At 40.5% G+C, this 23,069-nt stretch overlaps 1 protein-coding gene across 4 annotated transcripts in view; it reads left to right on the top strand.

Annotated features, from left to right (window-relative positions):
* The window catches only part of UNC13B (unc-13 homolog B), a 173,616-nt gene that overhangs the window by 41,750 nt on the left and 108,797 nt on the right, over positions 1–23,069 (top strand). For all 4 annotated transcript variants that reach the window (XM_033238183.1, XM_033238185.1, XM_033238186.1 and 1 more), the window contains exon 7: positions 20,765–20,999. In XM_033238183.1, the coding sequence (XP_033094074.1) occupies positions 20,765–20,999 (235 nt within the window). The remainder of the gene's footprint in view (positions 1–20,764; positions 21,000–23,069) is intronic.

The following is a 23,069-nucleotide window of genomic DNA, read 5'->3' as shown; positions in this document are numbered from 1 at the left end:
TCTCTACAAAAAATACAAAAATTAGCCTGATGTGGTGGTGTGTGCTTGTAGTCCCAGCTACTTGGGAGGCTGAAGTGGGAGGATCACTTGAGCCCAGGAAGTTGAGACTGCGGTGAGCCAAGATTATGCCACTGCACTCCAGCGTGGGTGACAGAGTGAGAACCTGTCTCAGGACAAAAAAAAAAAAAAAAAAAATAGGGAATAAATAGATGGTTTATTTTATTTTCCCCATGGCTTTCCATAGCAAAGATCTGTTTCCCAAAATCCTGGCCTTGAATACAATAGAAATGTTTCCTCTGTCTGCACTCACCCTCCTAGAATGACTTTCACATATTTGTTCCTGGGTCAAGAACTTCTGCAGTTTATGTCCATAGAATATGTTAGTTTCCTCACTAATTTTGAATTCGTAGTGGTCACTTTTTGTGGTGTTGTGAAGAGTTATTTTTTTCCTCTTCCAACATACTGAGTCCCTTTCTTAAGCTTTTTTAAAAATAGAAATATGTAACATGTGTACTATAAAAGTCTTCAAATGATTCAGAAATGTGTAATATAGAAAGTGAAAGTACTCTTCAATTTCCCGCCTCTTTTCCACTCCGGGATAACTACTTTTCATGGTTTCATGTATATTCCCCTAACATTTTAATTTTTATTTTTAAAAACTGAGTCAAAATTTTAGTTATGCAATGTCTTTCAATGATAATTGTTTTCCCTCCCACAGAGGCCAAATTGTTCTTTTTGTCTGAATTATGAAAGGATAAATGTAAAATAAAAAAGTTTTAGAGCATAATAATGGAACTAATACCCATTAGCCTACCACTCATCATTATCCTTTAGTAAGTTTAGTAATGTACTCAAAACTTTTTCTTAGATTTATCGTTGCGATCGTGTTTTCCCTCATGAGATTGGTGAATTGCAAGGGTAGGGACACAGTCTTTGGTTTCTTAGTTTTGCTGTCTGATGTGTCAGGTACTCAGGGAGTGATGCTTGGTTGTTTGCTCCTGAGGAACCTCACCCCATCCAGGTTTTAGGGGAAGACAATTTAGCCTTTAGAGGAAAAATAAAGGAGAAAAAAAAAAAAAAACAATGATCGTTGAAAGAGAGTGTAATTTGCAGTATTTTCTGGAAGATGGCATCCTTTTTCTTCGGGTTGGAAATTTACTTTCTCCAGAGCTTGTAGATTGCTAGGATGCTTCTGTAATTACGACTATTAGACTCATATTCAGCAATTGAGACGTGAGGTTGGCAATAACTAAAGCTTTGTTGGCTATATTGTAAGGTAATTTATAAGCATTAGAATGCTCACGGGTATCCCTAGTAGAAATGACATTGAAGGAGATGCCAGACAGAACTGTCATACTTTTCTTGATCTTTCCCGTGAAGCTTTGAGACTCCAGCATTACAGAAAAGAAATCCAAAGCCCTTGAGTACAAAGGAGCTTATCCATTATAGAGCTTTTCATTTTCTCCTTTGCAAAGGCTTTTATATTTTCTTGGGGGAGTTCTTGTTCTTAGTGAGTAGCTACGTAAACCAGGGAGTATATTTGCAGAGGCCAGGAAATAATTAATGGGAGAATGCGAAAACAATGAAAAGATCTGAATCACAACCTAGACTCAAGTCAGAAGAGGTAATTGTACAAAGACAGCAACTTGAATATGTAATTTATAATTACATATTCACAGTGTGTACCCAGTAATACCATGGAAAGTACCCTCAATGGGTATACAGTAATACCATGGAAAGAAGGAAAGTCCCGAGGTGGCAAAGGAATAAATAAATGGTGAAGAATGGCATAAAGTTTGTTCAAGAAGGCTTTCCAGAAATATATGTTTAGAAATTACTTTTGAAAGAACTAATCAAAATGTGTTCATTGAAATGAAAAGTTGTTCACAGTAGTATAAATGAAAAGAAGGAGGAGAGGATTACAAAGATGCAGGACACACTGACTTACAGTACAGTGATGTCATAGTTGTGCTTGCTAATCTGCCAGAGGAAATGAATCCCCCTGTCGTCGTTGGCCTGCAGAAAGCCAAGATGTACAGGGCTCGCTCAGTTTGGCAGATTCATTTCTTTGGGAGCTTTTTCTTTCTTTCACTCCAGATACCTAGAGTCCTCATTGTCATCTATCAGCTTCTCTCTGTTTAAATGCATCGTAGAAATTGAAAGTTTTGAGCCACTTAATATTTTGGTGGCTAAAATTTTGTTGCTGTGACGGAAGACCTGTTTCTGTGAACACTGGAAGCAGAAGAGCCTTATGATTACTTTTTACTTATTTACCCAGGACCACATGCCCTGCAGGAAAATAGGATTGCATTACCAGCTGGCCTCCACTCTGCAGATTCATCCATTTCTTCAATGTCCTCTATTTCTCCTTCTCATTTTTAAAATCCCAGAAGGCATAGGTCCCCAGGTCATATACTTCTTTTGCCACCTTTCTTCTACCTTTTTGCCACTTTTTTTTTTTTTTCTGAGCCTCCTATATTGGCTCTTGCATTAAAGCATCCTAATCATTCTGGAGTTCCATAGGTAGCTGATTCTTGTTTATCTTATAAGTAGGATATTTTCCCCATTTTATTTTATTTTTTGAAAGGAACCATGTGCGTAAGGTACAAAATTCGATATAAAAATGTATGCTATGAAAAACAGCTTTTTTTCTGTACCCTGTCGTTTAGCCATATAGTTTCTACCCAGAGGTAACCACTACTACCATTTACTGTGGATTTCTCTAGAAAAAGTTTATACATTCACAAACATATAAGTATATATTCCCCATCCCCACGAATGGTAGTATGCTATGAACTGTGTTTAGTGTCTTGCTTGTTTTCATTTATGTATGACTACATGTAGGGAACATATTCATAATAATGGATATTTTAAAAATTGAGGTGAAATTCGTGTAGCATAAAATAGACCATTTTAAATATATAATTTAGTGACGTTTAGTATATTCATAAGTTCTACAACCATTACCTATCTAGTTCCAAAACATTTTTATCCCCCTCAAAGGAGACCTCGTACCCATTAAACTGTCACTCTCCATTCTCTCCACCCCTCAACCCTGGCAACCACTGATCTACTTTCTGTCTCTATGGATTTACCCCTTCTCAATATTTCACATAAATGAAATCATATAGTAGTAGATCTTTTGTGACTGGTTTATTTAGCAGCATAATGTTTTTGAGGTTCATTCACCATTGTGGCATGTATCAGTCCTTTATCCCATCTTATGGCTGAATACTAATTCATTGTACGGATATACCATATTTTGTTTATCCATTCATAGTTGATGAAATATGGTTTTCTTAACCACTTTTGGCTATTATGAATAGTGCTGCTACGAACAATAGTATACAAGTATTTGAATAACTATTTTGAATTCTTTTGGGTATATACTAGGATTAGAATTGCTATTAATGTACATTTAAGTTGCTTCCAGTGTTTGCAGTTACAATACTGAAATTGATATTTTACATACATAATTTTATACATGTGTGAATATCTCTGTTGGATGAATAGCTAGAAGTAGGATTGCTGGGCCAAAGCATTGTACATTTAACAATGCGTTTGAATTTTAAAATATATTACAAAATTGCCCACTGTGGACGCTGTACTATTTACATTCCCATTAACAAAGTATGAGAGCGCTTTATCTTCCCTTAGCTTTTAGGGATAGTCACCCTTCCTACAAATTATATTGCAGAGATAGCACACTGAGGATAGCCATAAGCAGACAGTTCCTGTGCCATGATTCACAGAGTCTCCTTTCTGCTTGCCTGCTTAGCCTATCTTTTTCTCCTCTACCATCTGGGTCCTCTGATTTTCTGATTCCCCAAAAAGAGGTCTTGATAACTGGGCCTTTTGTTTAGTGTCCTGGTCAAAGTTCTTCCTCTGGTTTAACTTCTGTCTTTCTGCTTACATGTTCATTTTGGGTAATCCTTTGATTTTGTTTTCAATAATAATATTGTGGAAGTAGAGAGGAAAGTGCTGAGGTGACAGAAGAAGAAGTAAATGGTTGAGAATGGTATAAAGTTTGTTCAGGAAGGCATTCTAGAAAAGATGAGTTTAGAGATGACCTTTGAAGAAGTTATTCGGAATGTACTGTTTGAAAGGAGACATTGTTCATAGTAGAATAAATGAAAAGTAGGAAGAAAGGGTTCAAAAGGTAACATACTCCACCTCACCCCACTCCCCAAGTCCTGGTCAAGGTATCTCTTACTGGCTGGAACATTCTTTTTCTCTACTACCTTATCCCATTGGGGAGTGGGGAGTAAAGGATCAGCCAGTCCACAGCTTCTGGTACCTCCAGTCGAGGACTAAGACTCTGAGAGACAAAAAAATATACTAGTTATGGACTCCTTAGAGTGAGTGCACAGGGAGTATTATTTTAGTGGTAGGGCAGTGCAATGGGTCTAGGACTGTCGGTAAGTGTGGGTGATGAGTTTTACACTAGATATGTGGTATCAGTGGAAGCAGCTGATATTGATGCTAATTATAGGTGCTGGCAAACTAACAAAGAAAAGAGAAACTATTACAATATGGTTTGGCTGATAAAAATATTGTTAATTTTAGTCTTCTGACTCATTTATTTATTTCTATCCTGCCTTCCTCCAAAAAGAAATTTGAGGTGGTTAATTGCAGTCATTACATCAACTTATTATCATTTATGTTCAATTACAATTACACACAACCATGTTAAAAACGTCAGATTAATGTATCAAAGTTTCATTTGCTAGCAACACTTAAGTGTCTATGCTGAGTACAGTGTGTGTTGTATATGCATAAAGGTCAGTTATTACCATAAAAACATGGTCATCTGATGGCTTCTTGTGATAGGTTTCACTGGGAGGCTGAGGTGGGTGGATCACGAGGTCAGGAGATCGAGACCATCCTCGCCAACATGGTGAAACTCTGTCTCTACTAAAAAATAGAAAAAATTAGCTGGGTGTGGTGGTGTGCACCTGTAATCCCAGCTACTCAGGAGGCTGAGGCAGGGGAATCACTTGAACCTGGGAGACAGAGGTTGTGGTGAGCCAAGATTGCGCCACTGCATTCCAGCCTGGTTACAGAGCAAGACTCTATCTCAAAAAAAAAAAAAAAAAAAAAAATTAGCTGGGCATGGTGGTGTGATCCTGTAATCGCAGCTACTCAAGAGGCAGAGGTAGGAGAATTGCTTGAACCCTGGGGTCAGATGTTGCAGTGAGCTGAGATCACACCACTGCACTCGAGCCTGGGAGTGAGAGACTGTCTCAAAAAAAAAAAAAAAAGAAAAGAAATGAAAGTCCCTGACCTCAGGGAGCTCAAGTCCAGAGAAGAAACATAGGTAGTACCATTTTGGGAAAGGTAAGTGCTTGATATTCAAGGAATACAGAGAAAGAAAATGTAATACAAATTTGGGATGGTTAGGAACTGCTTCCTAGAGGAAATATCTCAAACAAAGTCTGTGGTTTACATTATGGTTCTCTCTTTGTGTTGTACATTCTATGGATTTTGACAAATGTGTAATGACACATATCCACCCTTATAGTATAGAATAGTTTCACTGCCCTAAAAATCGCTGTAGTTTACCTATTCATTTCTACCTCTCCCCCAAATCCTTGACATAAATTGAGTCTTGAAGGATGAGTAGCAGACAGTTAAGTGAAGAAGGAGAAAAGAGTTCATAGTACAAGGACACTAAGATGAAAAAGCATGACTTAAGGTACCTTGGGGTACTGCAAGTTGAAAATTCTTGATGTCTCGAGGGGAGGGAATAAGAAGAGTGGGAAAGGGTCAGATGAGGCTAGAGAGACTGAGAACTCATATCATGAAGGGCTTGAATGCCATAGCAAACTGTTTATATTTTATCTTGAAGGCAAGGGGGGAGCCTTTGATGATTTTGTGCAGAGGAACGAAACAATTAGATAGCAGTGATTATAGTGATGTGAGCAGTTTGCTGCATTAAAAATCTTCTTAATGGTAGAATATAACACAGATGTATAGACAACTTTATTAAACAGATGTTTAAATGTATTAGTATAAGGTAGGCAAAAGGTAGACCTTTGCCAACCACCCCAGAAAGCCTCCATATGCCTCTTCCCAATCACAACCCCCCTTCCCTAAAAGTGCCTGCTATCCCAACTTTTATGATAATTACTCCCTTCTTGTTCTCTATATATTATCACCCAAGTATGTATCTTTAAACACTGCAGTTTATTTTTGCTTGTTTTCTCTTTTTGATATGTCTTACAATATTTTTGTTTGTTTGTTTTGTTTTGTTTTGTTTTGTTTTTGAGATAGTCTCACTCTGTCACCCAGGCTGGAGTGCAGTGGCTGTGATCTCAGCTCACTGCAACCTTTGCCTCCTGGAATCAAGAGATTCTCCTGCTTTAGCCTCCTGAGTAGCTAGGACTACAGGCACATGCCACCACAACCGGATAATTTTTTTTGTATATTTAGTGGAGACAGGATTTCACCATGTTGGCCAGGCTGGTCTCGAACTCCTGACCTCAGGTAATCTGCCTGCCTCAGCCTCCCAAAGTGATAGGATTACAGGTGTGAGCCACCATTCCTGACCCTGTCTTACAATTCTTTTTTATTCTATGGGTTCCCCCTCCATCTCTTACGTTTTTTCCTTACAATTTGTTTATTGAAGAAATCAGGCCATTTGACTATATGGTTTTGTTTGACTTACAGAGTTTTTTACATTCCGGATTTTGCTCAAAACATTTGCATAGTTTAGCTTGACACATTCTTCCATCTTTTGTATTTCCTGTAAATTGTAGTTGCACATAGAAGATTGATGATATTCAAGTGTGACATATTGCATAGTTTGAATATACTATAATTTAAAATTTTTTCCCCTATTTGTAGACATTTGGATTGTTCCTCAGTTTTTGCTACTAAAACACAATACTATAGTGAGCAACTTTATACACTTTTTTTTTTTTTTTTTTTTGAGACAGAGTCTTGCTCTGTCTGTCGCCCGGGCTGGAGTGCAGTGGCCGGATCTCAGCTCACTGCAAGCTCCGCCTCCCAGGTTTACGCCATTCTCCTGCCTCAGCCTCCCGTGTAGCTGGGACTACAGGCGCCCGCCACCACGCCCAGCTAGTTTTTTGTATTTTTTAGTAGAGATGGGGTTTCACCATGTTAACCAGGATGGCCTCGATCTCCTGACCTCGTGATCCGCCCGTCTCGGCCTCCCAAAGTGCTAGGATTACAGGCTTGAGCCACCACGCCCAGCCTATACACATTTTTTTTAATAAACGTGCAAATGAGTCTCCCATCCCCTATTACATATTATGTATCTTTCCTTTATAGCACTTACTCTGTTCGTGTGATTATTTGATTAATATTTGTTTCCTTCTTTGACCATACATTTCATGAGTATACTCATTGTTCATAGGTATTTTCCTTTGATTTATTAATATGCTTATCTGTGTATCCATAGTACCTTTGCCCAATAAATATTAGTTGAATAAATGCATTTCTATAAGTGGAATCATACAATTTTGTTAGATACTGTCAAATTGTACTCTAAAAGTATTTTACCTATTTATATTTCTGCTGCTGGTACTTATTTTCACATTTAGCCTCACCGGGCTACTCAACAACACTGTGCCCCTCCACCCGCCCCTTCTCCCCCTCCCCTCTTTTCTTTTTGTTACTTCCTTCTACAAACATGTTTTTGACACTTACATTCTAGGTTTTGTTCTAGGTGTTTGGGATATATCAGAGAGCAAAACAAAGATCCTGGGTGGGAAGAGATAGACAATGAACGTAATAAGGAAATAATATAAGATGTTAGAGTGTGGACCCATAAAATAGTGAAAAGCAGTTGGTAATGCTAGAATTGGAGTTGAGTTGCAATTTTAAATAAAATTCTGAATATTGGCCACATGAGAAGGTGACATTTGAATGGACTTGAAATAGGTGAACGAATTAACATGTGGCTCTCTGGGGAAAGAGTGTGATAGGCAGTGTGAACAGCTAGTTCAAAAGCTGGTAGCTACTGAAAAAGGAGTAGGAAGAGTTTTGCTGGGTGCTGGGAATGCTGTTTCTTGATCTGTGTGCTGGTTACCTGAGTGTGTTCACAGTATTTATTGAGCAGTACAGGCTGGGCATGGTGGCTCACACCTATAATCCCATTACTTTGGGAGGCCGAGGCCGGGGGATCACTTGAGGTCAGGAGTTTGAGACCAGTCGGGCCAACATGGTGAAATCCCATCTGTACTAAAAATAAAAAAATTAGCCAGGCATGGTGGCGGATGCCTGCAGTCCAGCTACTTGGGAGGCTGAGGCAGGAGAATCGTCTGAACCCGGGAGGCAGAGGTTACAGTGAACCGAGATCTTGGCCCTGCACTCCAGCCTGGTTGACAGAGCAAGACTCTGTCTCAAAAAAATTTAAAAAAAAAAAAAATGTTGAGCAGTACAGTTATGATTTGTGTATTTTTTTCTTTCTTATACTTCAGTAGAGCTTTTATATTTAAAAATATTAGTGGATGTTGAACATTTCAAAATGCCTTAATAGTACTTAACCAATTATTCATGGGTATTTTTCTTTGACATTGATCAGTTTCTATTAATAAATCATCTTTGCCTTTCTGAAATATAACCTACTTGGTTATGGTGAATTATTATTTTACTATAATGTTAGGTTTGATTTGCTTGTATTTCATTTTGGATTTTTCTATCTATATCACAAGTAAGGTTGGTGAATAGTTTTTCTTTCTGTTATTCTCCAGTGTTAGATTTGAAGTGTTTTCCTTAATTATAGGTTCTTTACTACTGTTTTCCATAGAAAGAGAAGTTCTACAGTACTTACCTAATCAACTCTCTAGAAAAAGGGAAGAGAATAATTTCTAGTGTTTGAGTTTATGGTCCTTATGAGCTACCTGGTAATTACTACAACTTAGTAGTTGATAGGTGAGTTCCTGTCATTCTCTGAACAGATGTCTGTTCACGTGGAGTCTAGGGCTTAAGTATTCCATCATTTTAATGTCATGGAAAAATTAGCCAGTACTGGACTACTAATGGGTGGTGTAACAGTTGCCTGGGAGTGTTATGATAATCATAGACCTTATTTTTTAATGTGACTATTTCTGATTTCTTACATTTTCCACTAGAAACAAGATAAAATGTGCAGAAAGAGAAACCTGTGAGTGTGTTGCTATAGCCTAGTCACCCAGCCTAGGGTATGGGGATAAGTGCAGAGGTTTACCTTCCTGGAAAGAGGATGTACTTTGGTCTTAGAATGGCTAGAAGTTTTTCACTGTATGATCACATTGAACTTTTCTTCAGGCTCGGTAGGATAGTGGGTCTGGCTGCCTTCTTCCTCCATTAGCACAGGAGTACTAATGGCTTTTTCAAACAGGAAATTCTCTAGCTGTGTTTTTCGCAATGTAATTCAAGAATCATTGGCATGAGAGTCACCAGGTTCCTTGTTAAAAAGATAGATTCCAACAATAACAAAAATGGCGGATTCCTAAGCTACTCTAAGCCATTTGAGTTAGAATCTCTGTGAGTAGAGTTTAAAATTTACATTCTAAACAAGAGCCTCAAGTAATTCTTATTAAAATTAAAAAATGGCCAGGCACATGGTTCACTCCTGTAATCCCAGCACTTTGGGAGCCTGAGGCAAGTGGATTGCTTGAGCTTGGGAGTTCGAGACCAGCCTGGGCAACATGGTGAGACCTCATCTCCACAGGAAATATAAAAATTAGCCGAGTGTGATGGCATGTGCCTGTAGTCCCAGCTTCTCAGGAGGCTAGGGTAGGAGGATTGGTTGAGGCTGCAATGAGCCGTGATTGTCAGTGCACTCCAGCATGGGTGATAGGGCAAGACCCGGTTTCTAAAAACAAATTTTTAAGAAGTCTAGTCAAATATCTGTAATAATTCAAAATTATTCTATAATCTCTAATAATTCTTAAGGTAATAAGTTTCTTGATAAGGACAGTTAAATCTTTGAGGAAAGCACAAGAGGAAGGAGATTTCAGCAGAATTAACTACTAAGTTTGTTGACTGATTGGACATGGGGAATAAAGTAAAGAGTAATTTTAAGATTGGTCCTGTGGTTTCTGATTTCAAAGTATTGGGAGTTCAGTGGTTTTGGACTTGAGGTGTATTTGCTATACTCCCATATCTCTAGAGAATTTTTAACGTTGTAAATACAATGCCATTACCACTGGGAGCTGTGATACTGTGATTTTATAATAAGAAACATATATTTTGGTCTTTGTCTCTGGTTCCTGACACAGAGCTCCTAATCCCTTCGAATTTTATGGATGTCTGTTGTTCTAATGAGGGACTCTTGATGGGCTTTTGCGTAGGAGCCAGTTATCAGAAAGACCAAGCCATGTTTGGAAGCTTGGAACTCTTTTTTTTTGAGATGGAGTCTCACTCTGTCATCCAGGCTGGAGTGCAGTGGCTGTGATCTCGACTCACTACAACCTCCGCCTCCCAGGTTCAAGCGATTCTCCTGCCTTAGCCTCCCAAGTAGCTGGAATTACAGGTACCTGTCACCATGCTTGGCTAATTTTTGTATTTTTAGTAGAGAAGAGGTTTTACCATGTTGGCCAGGCTGCTCTCGAACTCCTGACCTCAAATGATCCACCCACCTCGGCCTCCCAAGAAGCTTGGAACTTTTAGCCCCATTCCATTTCCTTCAGGAAAGGGAGAGGAACTGGAGATTGAGTTAACAATTGATCATGCCAGGCCAGGCACAATGGCTCATGTCTGTAATCCCAGCACTTTGGGAGGCTGAAGCAGGAGGATCACTCCAGAAGCTTGAGACCAGCCTGGGCAACATAGTGAGACTCTGTCTCTACAAAAAATAATACCGCTAATACTACTATTGATTGTGCCTATATGATAAAGCCTCCATAAAAATCCCAAAACTATGGATTTTTGGAGCCTCTTTATTGGCAAACACATCCATGTGCTTGGAGGGTGGTGCATCCCAAATCCACAGGGCAGAAGCTCCTGTGCTCAGGACCCTTCCAGACCTTGTTCTGTGTATTTCTTCATGTGGCTGTTCAAATATGTCCTTTGTAATATCCTCTATCATAGATGGGTAAACATAAGTAAAATGTTTTCTTGAATTCTGTGAGTTGTCCTGCCTCAGCCTCCAACCACCACTCCTGGGTTCAAATGATTCTCCTGCCTCAGTCTCCTGAGTAGCTGGGATTACAGGTGCCCATCTCCACACCTGGCTAATTTTTGTATTTTTAGTAGAGACGGGTTTAACCATGTTGGCCAGGCTAGTATCAAACTCCTGATCTCAGGTGATCTGCCCACCTCAGCCTCCCAAAGTGCTGGGATTACAGGCAAGAGCCACCATGCCCAACTTCACTGTGTATTCTTGCTAACAATGTACAAGAGTTCCAGTTGCTCCACAGCCTCACCGATGCTTTGGACTGTCAATTGTTCCTCTTCCTCCTCCTCCTTCTCTTACTCTTTTTCTTCTTCTTTCTACAATTTCTGTTTGCTTTTTAAGTGTGATTGTTCCTTAGGGTTCCCCCGCTTCATATAGTCTTTTTTTCTTGGCCTGCACTCTGCCTTAGTGTTTTTATTTACTTGCATTTTTATTTATACTCATTTGTAAATATTTGTTGAACTTTTACATTGTGCCATGCATTATCAGGTGCTGAGGATACAGCAAAAGAACAAAGCAGAAAAATCCCTGCCCTTATTGGAACATATAGTCTGAAAACTTCCAAGTCTGTTCCACATCTCTTTCCACATCCACACCCGTGTATCTAGCTGTCTACTGGCCATGTTCATTTGAGATGTTCCGTAGATATCTCAGAGTCAGTATACCTAACCCTGCATTAATCATCTCCTTCAGCCTGCCCCCATGTTGTATTCTTTTCTCAGTGAATGATGTCACACTCATCCAGTAGCTCAAGCTAAACACCTAAGCAATATTATTTAATCCTTATTCTCCTCACTTTCCACATTTATTTACTCATTAAATGCTATTGATTTTCCCTCCAGAATATCTCATGAATCTATCCCCTTCTCTCTACCCACTCTGCCACTTCCCTAGTCCAGGCTATCAACAGATGAGTGCACCATTCTCCTTACGAGCCTCCCTGATACCTCCTCCCTACGAATCACCAGTCTTTTCTACCCTACCAACCACCATTGGCCACACTGTTCCACTGTTCTCTTTCTAAAATGGCAAATCTGATCCTGTCTTTCCCCTCTTAAAAGCTCTGATAGCTCTGTGTTGCCCTCCAGGTAATTCCAAATCCTTAATATTACTTAATTTCTAAACATTACCTAAGACCCATAGTCATTAGATTCTTTCATAATTCTGTAGCCTCTCACTCTAGATATTCTGGAACTATTTTCAGCTCACTGAACATGCCTTTGCATGCATAATTTCCTTTTCCTGGGACATTTTCTCCTTCCTTTTCTCAGTACTAATGTCTAGCAAAACCTAACTATCCTCAGTAATTGTTCTGCTGGCTAATTATGTGTTTTAATGCTTTTTTGGGGTAGGGAAGGAAACTTGCTTATTTAAACTGGTGTAATTTATCTTATGATGGTTCTGAGCTAAAGTGGTGAAAGTATGGAACTGGCTTGTCAGAGAACGTGACTTGTTTTTTCATGGGTTAGAGATGGGCCCAGTAGGTGGGATCAGATTACTCATTCAATTTATTAGTACAGCAGAGATTTGCTGAGAACTTTTATGTATAAGAAACTGCTGTGGAGTGCTGTGGAGTGCTCAAAGATGAGTGGCAGTGTCCTGCAGAGAAAGGCTTCTTTGGGCTCACAGTTGTGATGAGAAACAGCAGTCACTTGCCTGGAGCGATCTAGGTTGATAGACATATTCTGAGGTGCTATGTGATCATTGTTTTTTTTCCATTTTCTTTTTAAAAGAAATGAAGTAATTATACTCTAGCAGTTGCTATGGCAACTCTTCTATAGGAGAGTTTTTTTTTCCTGCCTCCCCTTCCCCCATGGTTAGAAAGTTAAATAAATTATTACAATTTTAAAATGGCACACTAAGCCAACATATCCTTTCTGAGAGGTGAGAAGAGACATAGGTGGTTGGAATAAAGTAAGTGCATAGGAAGAAAGCTGGCTGTCAGGATATCACTAAATTAAAGTCTGTGATTGATTAGTAGTCCCATATGCCCAGGATTGAGGATTAGCTCAAGTACTGAAAACAGCCTGGGTTGGCATCATCTGATGCTACTAGAATTTCGAGTCTTTCTGTCGACTTTCAAGGGAGTCACACACTCAGAACCAGTTTGAGGGCCTTTTGGACCCCACATTGAAGATTCCTTAGCAGACCTTGGGACTGTCAAAGGATGCAATTCTAGGAGTTGTGCTTTTTTTCTGCTTCTTATTTATTAGGACTCTGTAAGGCAAGCAAAAACCTGGCAACATGACAAAATAACAACAAATGCTAGTTGCTCACCATCATCCGGGGACTGTGCCTAGCATTTTACATATTTTTTCCTGTATGATCTTTACAATAATCCAGTGACACTTATGTTATTATTATTCTCGTATTACAGATGAGGAACTTTCTCAAGATCATATAGCTAGTAAATCGCAGAGCCAGAAGAACTGAACATTGACTTTAAAACCCATATTCTCGGCTGAGTGTGGTGGGTCACTCCTGTAATCCCAGCATTTTGGGAGGCTAAGGCGAATGGATCACTGGAGGTTAGGAGTTCGAGGCCAACCTGGCCAACAAGGTGAAACCCTGTCTTTACTGAAAATACAAAAATTAGCCAGGCGTGTTGGTAGACACCTGTAATCCCAGGTTCTTGGGAGGCTGAGGCATGAGAATCACTTGAACCCAGGGACAGAGGTTGCGGTGAGCCAAGATCACATCACCACACTCCAGCCTGGGTGACAGAGCAAGACTCTGTCTCAAAAAATAAAAAAATAAAAAACCCATATTCTTTTTTTTTTTTTTTTTTTGAGATGGAGTCTCCCTCTGTCGCCCAGGCTGGAGTGCAGTGGCCGGATCTCAGCTCACTGCAAGCTCTGCCTCCCAGGTTTACGCCATTCTCCTGCCTCAGCCTCCCGAGTAGCTGGGACTACAGGCGCCCGCCACCTCGCCTGGCTAGTTTTTTGTATTTTTTTAGTAGAGACGGGGTTTCACCGTGTTAGCCAGGATGGTCTCGATCACCTGACCTCGTGATCCGCCCGTCTCGGCCTCCCAAAGTGCTGGGATTACAGGCTTGAGCCACCGTGCCCGGCCAAAAAACTCATATTCTTAATTATGGAGCTATTTACTTCTTGTTTCTTGAGTTGAAAGGCCTAGTCTTAGTGATTTCTTTGTCACAATTAGTTCCCTGAAATTCAATTTGGGTGTGGGATAGGACTTAATTAATATTGGATTTTTGATTTTGAAAAATGAATAAAAAATATTTTCAATTTTCTCCTGTCCTTCAAAGCTTCTGTGTTTTACTAGATTTTATTAAAAATTTATAGGTAATTCAGAAGAAGTGGCTCTTTTTGAGGACCCAATAAGCTAGTTTATTACATATTGTTTTAAGCCCCCTTCTGGTCTAGGTCTCTCTTAGAACATCATCATTTAGGAGCTCATATGTCTTTCCTTTGTCAAAATAAGAAAAATTAGATCTCTGTCGATAAGAAACCCTTCCCTGTCTCTGTGTTCACCAAACCCGAGCCTATCACAATGTATCTATGAGAAGCTAAGCCCTGATACCATGGGTAAGGGAGTAGTTCCCTTGCCTGGGAACTTAATTAGAAGATTAATTTCTTAAGAGATAAACATTGCCATTCTTTGACCTTTTAATTTTCAGTAGAGAGTAGCAAAATTGAATATCTTCGCTCCCAGACAAGGGAACTACTCCCTTACCCATGGTATCAGGGCTTAGCTTCTCACAGATCTTAGGCTAAGGTTTGGTGAACACAGAGACAGGGAAGGGTTTCTTAGAGACAGAGATCTAATTTTTCCTATTTTGACAAAGGAAAGACATATGAACTCCTAAATGATAATGTTCTGAGAGAGACCTAGACCAGAAGAGGGCTTAAAGCAATATGGAAGAAGTAATTTTTTGTTGTTGTTGTTTTGTGGGTTTTTTTGGTTGTTGTTAGTCTCTCTATAGTGAATGGCAGAGAGCAAGAATGTAGATTTGTCTCACGTTTGGTAGAAGGCAGAAACTCTGTATGTTATGTAAAGTTAATAGACTACAAGTGAGGTAGGCTCAAGTAAGGTAAGGCACATAATAATTGCTGGGATGGGGAAATGACTTTTGAATTCCTTCAAAAAGTATTTTCAAAAATTATCTGTTGCTTCTTTGTGGTTTTCTTAGGTCACTGGACCTATTTGGGCTGGGGAGAGCAACAGAGTACGTAAGAATTGAAATTCCTTATCATTTTCTTGATCTTACCCACAAAGTACATACTCCCTCTGAACTGTGAAGCTGGATATTCATGCATTGACTTCCATTTCCCTCTCCTCTCCTACTTAAATCTTGGGAGACAATTACCTGTGGTGGAATGTTATATCCTTTCAGGCTAGTTGTCAAGACAACTTTGTGTGTGTTTATGTATGTTACAAATTTCAAACCAAAGTCCCAGTCATAATCCTGACAAGATCTCCTAATTTTTATTCCCCAGAGGCAAGTAGTAGCATCGGCCCACGAATGTAGCCTTCTCCTTTGGTCCCTTTGGCTAAGGAGTACAGTGAACAGAAGGAGAAGGCTCATTCTAGGATGAACTAGAGTCAGGGTAATTGGTGTGCATTCTGATTTGGCTGGTTTTCTTGACTAGGAGGATATGCAGAACAGACTGCTGTCTTGGGTTTATTGGTCTAGCAAATTGTGAATGCCATTTCAGCCAAAAACCTGCTTTTGTTAAGGAAACAAGAGGCTGAGGACATGGCTTGGCTTTCCTTGAAGCAGCCCAGCTAGGCCACCTTTGTTGCAGAGCTTAGAGAGTGGGCAGCCAGTTCTTTGTGGCAAAACATGTAGCCATAGGCTGACATTACTGGTTGTGTTGCCCATCTCACGGGATCTGGTTGAGTCTCAGTGATTAGATATCCAGTAGGTATTAAGAGAGGCCAAAGTTTGTCCTGTCAGTGGAATTTCTCATGAAGTGTGTGCTTTCTGTGAGTTGAATCCTGAATATTTCTGCTATTAGGAAACTACTCAAAAGCAGCTTGATCCATTTATGCCTAGTGTTCCCTTAGTGGAATGCTAAGCATGTGGGAGTTATTTATATCCTACTGCTCAAGGTCATCCCCAAGAGTAGGTGACCTCAGGCATAAACAGGTTAACAGAGCTCAGGTAAGTTAAGGTTTTCAAGTAGCAAAAGCAACTAAGCCATGAAAAAAATGTGAATGAATTTTCTTTCCTTTCTTTGGTTGCTGAAGTTCTATTAATAGGTGTGCTGTGGATTTAAAGACCAATCCAGGACTCAATCCAGGAATACCACATACTAGAGGGCCTCATTGTTCTGTATTTCACTGGATTTTGTTTGAGTGCCTGCTGTGTGCTCAGAGGCCCATCTTTGTTTGCCCCAGGTTAGGACCTTCCCAGCCTACTTTTGCAGGTTTTAATTTTCTGTCATTTCCTGTGTGTCCTTTTATTTACCTATCAAATGAACTACAAAACAGTTTCTCAAAAATGTATAGCCTTTCCCACCACTGGGCCTTTAATCATGCCACTGCTTTTATCCAAATTCTAGAAGATATTTCCCCTCTGCCTCTAATCTTCATCTATTAAAAACAAACCAGTTCTTCAAAGCCATCTCCTCTGTAAAGCTTCCTTACTTACCCTATCAGGAAGTGATTTTACTTCTAACTCATAGCACTTGGTTTGTGCTATTTTCATGGTACTAACTGCCTTGTATAGCAATTCAATATTTGTATCTATATATTCTGTCTCCTACTAGACGGACTCTATATTCTGAGTCTTCTGTGTTGTTTAGTCTTGCATGTGTAGGCACTTAGTGAATAGTTGAGTGAATAGGTGTTCCCAGCCTTTTAATTTTCCATCTTTCAAATAGACTTTACCAGGGGCTTTTCAACTTTTACCCTCAAACTGGCTTTCTAGTTCCTTCTTAGGCTGAACCAACCAAACCTGCACTCAGTTTCTCTCTGTAAAGCCAGGGCTTTTCTTATCTAGTCGACATGGTGCTGTAGGGTAAATTGTGGAGTCAGTCAGAGATTGTCAGTGACACATTAAAAACACAGTTATTTAATTCAAATTGAAGTGTTACACATTTTCCTGAATTTCCATTTTTAGTTTCTAATCAGGCTTGGTGCCAGGAGGTTTTACTTTTTAGGAAAACTGGAGGTGATTGCCTGTCACTACTTTTTTCTGTTTCTCTCCTTTGTCTCACTTTATTCCTTAGTATTTTCTCTCTCCTGCCCTCTCCTGCTTTTCATAATATCTTATACTCCCGACCTCTTCTTTCCATGGATGCTTTGTTTCTTAATATTTGCCCTTTATTTCTTTAGTGTAGAAATGTTGTTAGCCTTTAGTTAAGTTGTAGAGTATTCCTCTGGTTAGCCTAGCAAAATAAACAAAAAGCAGAGCATTATTATTATTTTTTTTTTTTTTTATTTTTTTTGAGACGGGGTCTCGCTCTGTCGCCCAGGCTGGAGTGCAGTGGCCGGATCTCAGCTCACTGCAAGCTCCGCCTCCCAGATTTACGCCATTCTCTCGCCTCAGCCTCCCAAGTAGCTGGGACTACAAGGCGCCCGCCATCTTGCCCGGCTAATTTTTTTGTATTTTTTTAGTAGAGACGGGGTTTCACTGTGTTAGCCAGGATGGAAAGCAGAGCATTATTTAGGAGTAATGGGTCGCATGCAGGGAGAAAGTAAAACCTATGGATTTGGGTCGTGGGCTTCTAACTCTGGCTGAGCTGCACTCTCCAGCCTAAAAAGCGATAGGATTGTCTGTTGTGGTTGCCTCCTTGGAGACTGAATCTTGGTTCTCTGGGTTATGTGCTAATACTTTTCCTGCCAGAGTTTAGTAGAACTCTGGGTTTGTCTTCTTTGTTGCCTCTGCCCCCTCATCTGTATGCATGAATAGTCCAGCACTAACTTCTACAGACTTGCTCTTTCTGTGGGTTCAGAAAGAATTAAGTCTGAGTGGCATATGGTTTTGTCTCTGGGTCCTATTTTTCTTGTCTTCAGAACAGCAGATGCATCAAGGGCTAAAACCAGTGCTTCCAAAGTCTCTTTTTCCTAATATGTCATCAGAGTGCTTTGTAAGCAGAATGCTTTGCATCCCTGTTGTTTGCTTTTATTTGTTTTCAAGCTTTGCTACTCCTGCCCTGGTCAGTGGACTACTTGCTCCAAATGTCAAGTATTACTAATAATTGTTCCTGACCATTTGAACATTAGCTTCTTTCTCATGTTGATATTTTTCCTCCTGGGGTTCTAATCCCTCTCCTCTCCTTTTTTTATGTTCACATGTAACCATAAACTGAAATAGGAAAAACTCATAAGATCATCTTACCCCATCTCCCATCTGTACCCACAAATATTATCGAGAGTCCAATGCTCAGATTTTCTTCCTTATCTATAAAACCCACGTTTGTGCTCTGTCTCTTTTACTGGAACTCTCATCCTACCGGGTTGTCTAACAGAAGCCAAGGGGTCATTTCCCTATTATCTTCCGTATGGCCCTATGTTTTACAATTATGTGTGGAATTTTCTGTTCCTAGTTTTAACTCTTTTCTGTTTCCACTGTATAGATGCAAGTCCTTATTTCCTGCCTGAGCAATTGTAAAAGCCTAACCTTACGGTCTTCAGGAGGCTTCCACTGCCCACAATGCTACAAGATTATCTTTTTTTGTTTTTTTGTTTTTTTGTTTTTTTTTTGAGACGGAGTCTCGCTCTGTCACCCAGGCTGGAGTGCAGTGGCCAGATCTCAGCTCACTGCAAGCTCCGCCTCCCGGGTTCACGCCATTCTCCTGCCTCAGCCTCCCGAGTAGCTGGGACTACAGGTGCCCGCCACCTCGCCCGGCTAGTTTTTTGTATTTTTTAGTAGAGACGGGGTTTCACCGTGTTAGCCAGGATGGTCTCGATCTCCTGACCTCGTGATCCGCCCGTCTCGGCTTCCCAAAGTGCTGGGATTACAGGCTTGAGCCACCGCGCCCGGCCTAAGATTATCTTTTTTTTTTTTTTTTTTTGAGACAGAGCCTTGCTCTGTCACCCAGGCTGGCGTGCAGCACAACTTGGCTCATTGCAGCCTCTACCTCCTGGGTTCAAGTGATTCTTCTGCCTCAGCCTCTGGAGTAGCTAGGATTACAGGCACCTGCCATCATGCCTGGCTAATTTTTGTATTTTTGCAGAGATAGGGGTTCCATCATGTTGGCCAGGCTGGTCTCGAACTCCTGACCTCAGGTGATCTACCCGCTCGGCCTCCCAAAGTGCTGGGATTACAGGCGTGAGCCACTGCGCCTGGCCAAGATCATCTTTTAAAATTAATAACATGAGTTCATTTTCTGCTAAAAGTATCTCCATTTTGAGATGGTGAACATTCCTTTTCCTCATTGTGAACCAAATAGGAACTTGTCAAGAAAGGACATGTGGAACCCTGTTAATCATACACATAAGGGTATGGTGTCAGATACGACTTCCTCTTTGTAAAATAGGCTACAAAGCACTCTTAGGTTGAGCTCTCTTACCAAGCACAGCGATGATTTGTAAGTGTGGTCTTTTTAGCTAATTTTAAGAAAATAACTGTAGACAGTCAGGTGCTGGTCTGAAAGGCAGAAATAATTCTATGAAATTGTAGTTACTGCTGTTAGATAAACTTGGCTGCATTGTCAGCAAGATCCCATTGGCAGTGCATATGTTTGTTCTTCTCTCAGCCCATCCTCTGGATGGGAATTCTGAGCCTAGGGTGTAGGTGCTTGACAGGAATTGTTAGAAAAACCCAACACTGCAGCAGCACCATAAGAGTGCTACTGTTCTCAGCTGCATCTAGAGCCTTTGACTTGATTTCCAAGCCTTGGCTTTGACCCTCCTGATTTCCAGGACCAGCTTCTGATGTTGGACCTTATTTGGTACAGTCCGTATGTTTAAAAGTCTGAAAACACCAAGACGTTCAACAAAGTTTTGTTATTTTCCCAAGATATGAAAAGCTAATTTTTTTTTGTGACTGAGTCTTGCTCTGTCACCCAGGCTGGAGTGCAGTGGCGCGATCTCGGCTCACTGCAACCTCCGACTCCTGGGTTCAAGCAATTCTCCTGCCTCAGCCTCCCAAGTAGCTGGGATTACAGGTGAACATCACCACACCCAGGTAATTTTTTGTATTTTTGGTAGAGACAAGGTTTCACCATGTTGGCCAGGCTCATCTTGAACTCCTGACCTCAAGTGATCCACCCACCTCAGCCTCCGAAAGTGCTAGGATTACAGGTGGGAGCCGCCACGCCTGGCCGAAAAGCTAATTTTTTAAACCTCTGCTCCCTTCCCCTTTCTTTAATAACAGAGGACCAGACTGTATTTGTGACATTTAAAAGCAGTTTTTAATTATGGTTATGATAGTTGGAGAAGCAGAATTCCAAAGAATTCTGCAGTGGGAAAATGTAACCTGGAGCTCCTCTAAGAATAAGCACTAAAATTAAACTAAGTATACTATCTCCTGTGATAAGGAAGAGAGACTTGTGGGTATTAATTGAGACTGTTCTGCTCATGGCTCTGAGGTCACTGGGCTCATGTGAAGCTTAGCTTGCTTTTGTTCTCAAGGTCCAGACTTGTTACTACTAAGTTAGAAGCAGAAATAATTCTGAAGAACTAAATAAAGCTGGGGTGCTTTCATTGAATGTGCTTATTCCATAGCTTTTGAAGACCCTGATAGTGCCGTCGATGACCGAGATAGTGACTATCGCAGTGAGACCAGCAACAGCATCCCACCTCCTTACCATACAACTTCCCAGCCCAACACTTCTGTGCACCAGTTCCCTGTGCTGGTGGGATTGCCGCAGCAGCTGCTACTTCAAGGCAGTTCCCGGGACTCTTGTAATGATTCTATGCAAAGTTATGACTTTGATTATCCTGAGCGGCGGGCCGTCAGGTGGGTATTGGGCACAAAGTACTTTCTCTTCGTAATATCCAGGTCTCATGATGCAATTGGAAACAAGAATTTGGATGCTTTAACCTTAAGAGGTAGCGGAAGGGTAGCAGTATCACAGGCCAAACTACAGTCATTTTGTGTCGATTATTATTTTTTTTCTCTTCCGCATGTTTGTACATTGCCATAAGGAATGTTTATACATTGCCATAAGGAATACTTATTTTTATGATCAGTGATTTTCAACTGATCAGGACAGGCCCACTTGGGGTGTGTCTGCCCCACTTCCTGACTCAGTGAGTTTGCTATACCCTTCGCCAAGATTAAAAACAGAAAAATCACAGATTGGATAGTCCTTCTTGCCTAAATATTTCCCTGGGAACTTTAGAAGAAAACCAGTATGATTTCTTATAGCAGATTAAGTGTTTTTACTGGAGGCCGGGCGCGGTGGCTCAAGCCTGTAATCCCAGCACTTTGGGAGGCCGAGATGGGCGGATCACGAGGTCAGGAGATCGAGACCATCCTGGCTAACACGGTGAAACCCTGTCTCTACTAAAAAATACAAAAAACTAGCTGGGCGAGGTGGTGGGCGTCTGTAGTCCCAGCTACTTGGGAGGCTGAGGCAGGAGAATGGCATAAACCTGGGAGGCGGAGCTTGCAGTGAGCTAAGATCTGGCCACTGCACTCCAGCCTGGGCGACAGAGCGAGAGTCCGTCTCAAAAAATATATATATTTTTTATTTGAACTTTACTTTTATTTTATTTCTAAAATATATAAAACAATTATGTGGTTTAAAAAATGTTCAAGGTACAGGCCGGGCACAGTGGCTCAAGCCTGTAATCCCAGCACTTTGGGAGGCCGAGGCGGGCAGATCACGAGGTCAGGAGATCGAGACCATCCTGGCTAACACGGTGAAACCCCGTCTCTACTAAAAAATACAAAAAAACTAGCCAGGCGAGGTGGCGGGCACCTGTAGTCCCAGCTACTTGGGAGGCTGAGGCAGGAGAATGACGTAAACCCGGGAGGCGGAGCTTGCAGTGAGCTGAGATCTGGCCACTGCACTCCAGCCTGGGTGGCAGAGCGAGACTCTGTCTCAAAAAAAAAAAAAAAAAAAATGTTTAGGTACAATACAGCATAAAGAGTTTCCCACCCACACTTACCTTCCTGTACCCTATCTTCTTCCTGTTTCATAATTCCCTTCCTACTGTTGTTTCTTATGTATCCTTCCTTAGACTATTGTCATATATTTATGAGTATAAAAGCAAATACATACCTATGTGCTCTCCCCTGCCCCAAGATGAAAAAAAATTCAGACTTAAAGAAAATTTAGAGAAGTAATTCAGTGAACACCCATATTCATGTTGCCTAGATTTACCAGTTGTGTTAACATTTTACCACATTTGCTTTATCTCATTCTCCCTAATATGTATTTATATACACATACATTTTCTCTGAACCACTTAAAAATAAGTTGCAGATATTGTGTTACTTCATCAGAAAGTATTTCAGCATGTTACTCCTAAGAAAAAGAACTTTCTCTTATATAACCTCAATATCATGATCACATTCAAGAAGTTTAATGATGCAATGTTATTATCTAATGTTTAGACCACATTTAAATTTCCCCAGTTATCTCCATAATGTTCTGTATGTATATTTGTTTCTTTCTGGTCCAGGATCCAATCCAGAACTGTGGTGCATTGCATTTGGTTTTCATGTTTCCTTAGCCTCCTTTAATTTAGCAAAAATTTCGTTACTTTTTGTTTTTTTGGTCTTTTAAGAAGCTTTTTCTTTTTCTTTTTCTTTTTCTTTTTGAGACAGAGTCATACTCTGTCTCCCAGGCTGGAGTGCAATGGGGTGATCTTGGCTCACTGCAACCTCAGCATTCCCTGTTCAAGTGATTCTTTTGCCTCAGCCTCCCGAGTAGCTGAGACTACAGGTGCATGCCACCATGCCCGGCTAATTTTTGTATTTTTCTTAGAGATGGGGTTTCACCATGTTGGTCAAGCTGCGCTCCATCTCCTGGCCTCAAACGATCCACCTTCCTCTGCTTCCCAAATGGAATTATAGGCG

This window comes from Trachypithecus francoisi, unplaced genomic scaffold (assembly GCF_009764315.1).
Source record: "Trachypithecus francoisi isolate TF-2019V2 unplaced genomic scaffold, Tfra_2.0 Lachesis_group16, whole genome shotgun sequence".
Classification (NCBI taxonomy): Eukaryota; Metazoa; Chordata; class Mammalia; order Primates; family Cercopithecidae; genus Trachypithecus; species Trachypithecus francoisi.
This window is presented reverse-complemented; position numbering and strand designations above follow the sequence as displayed.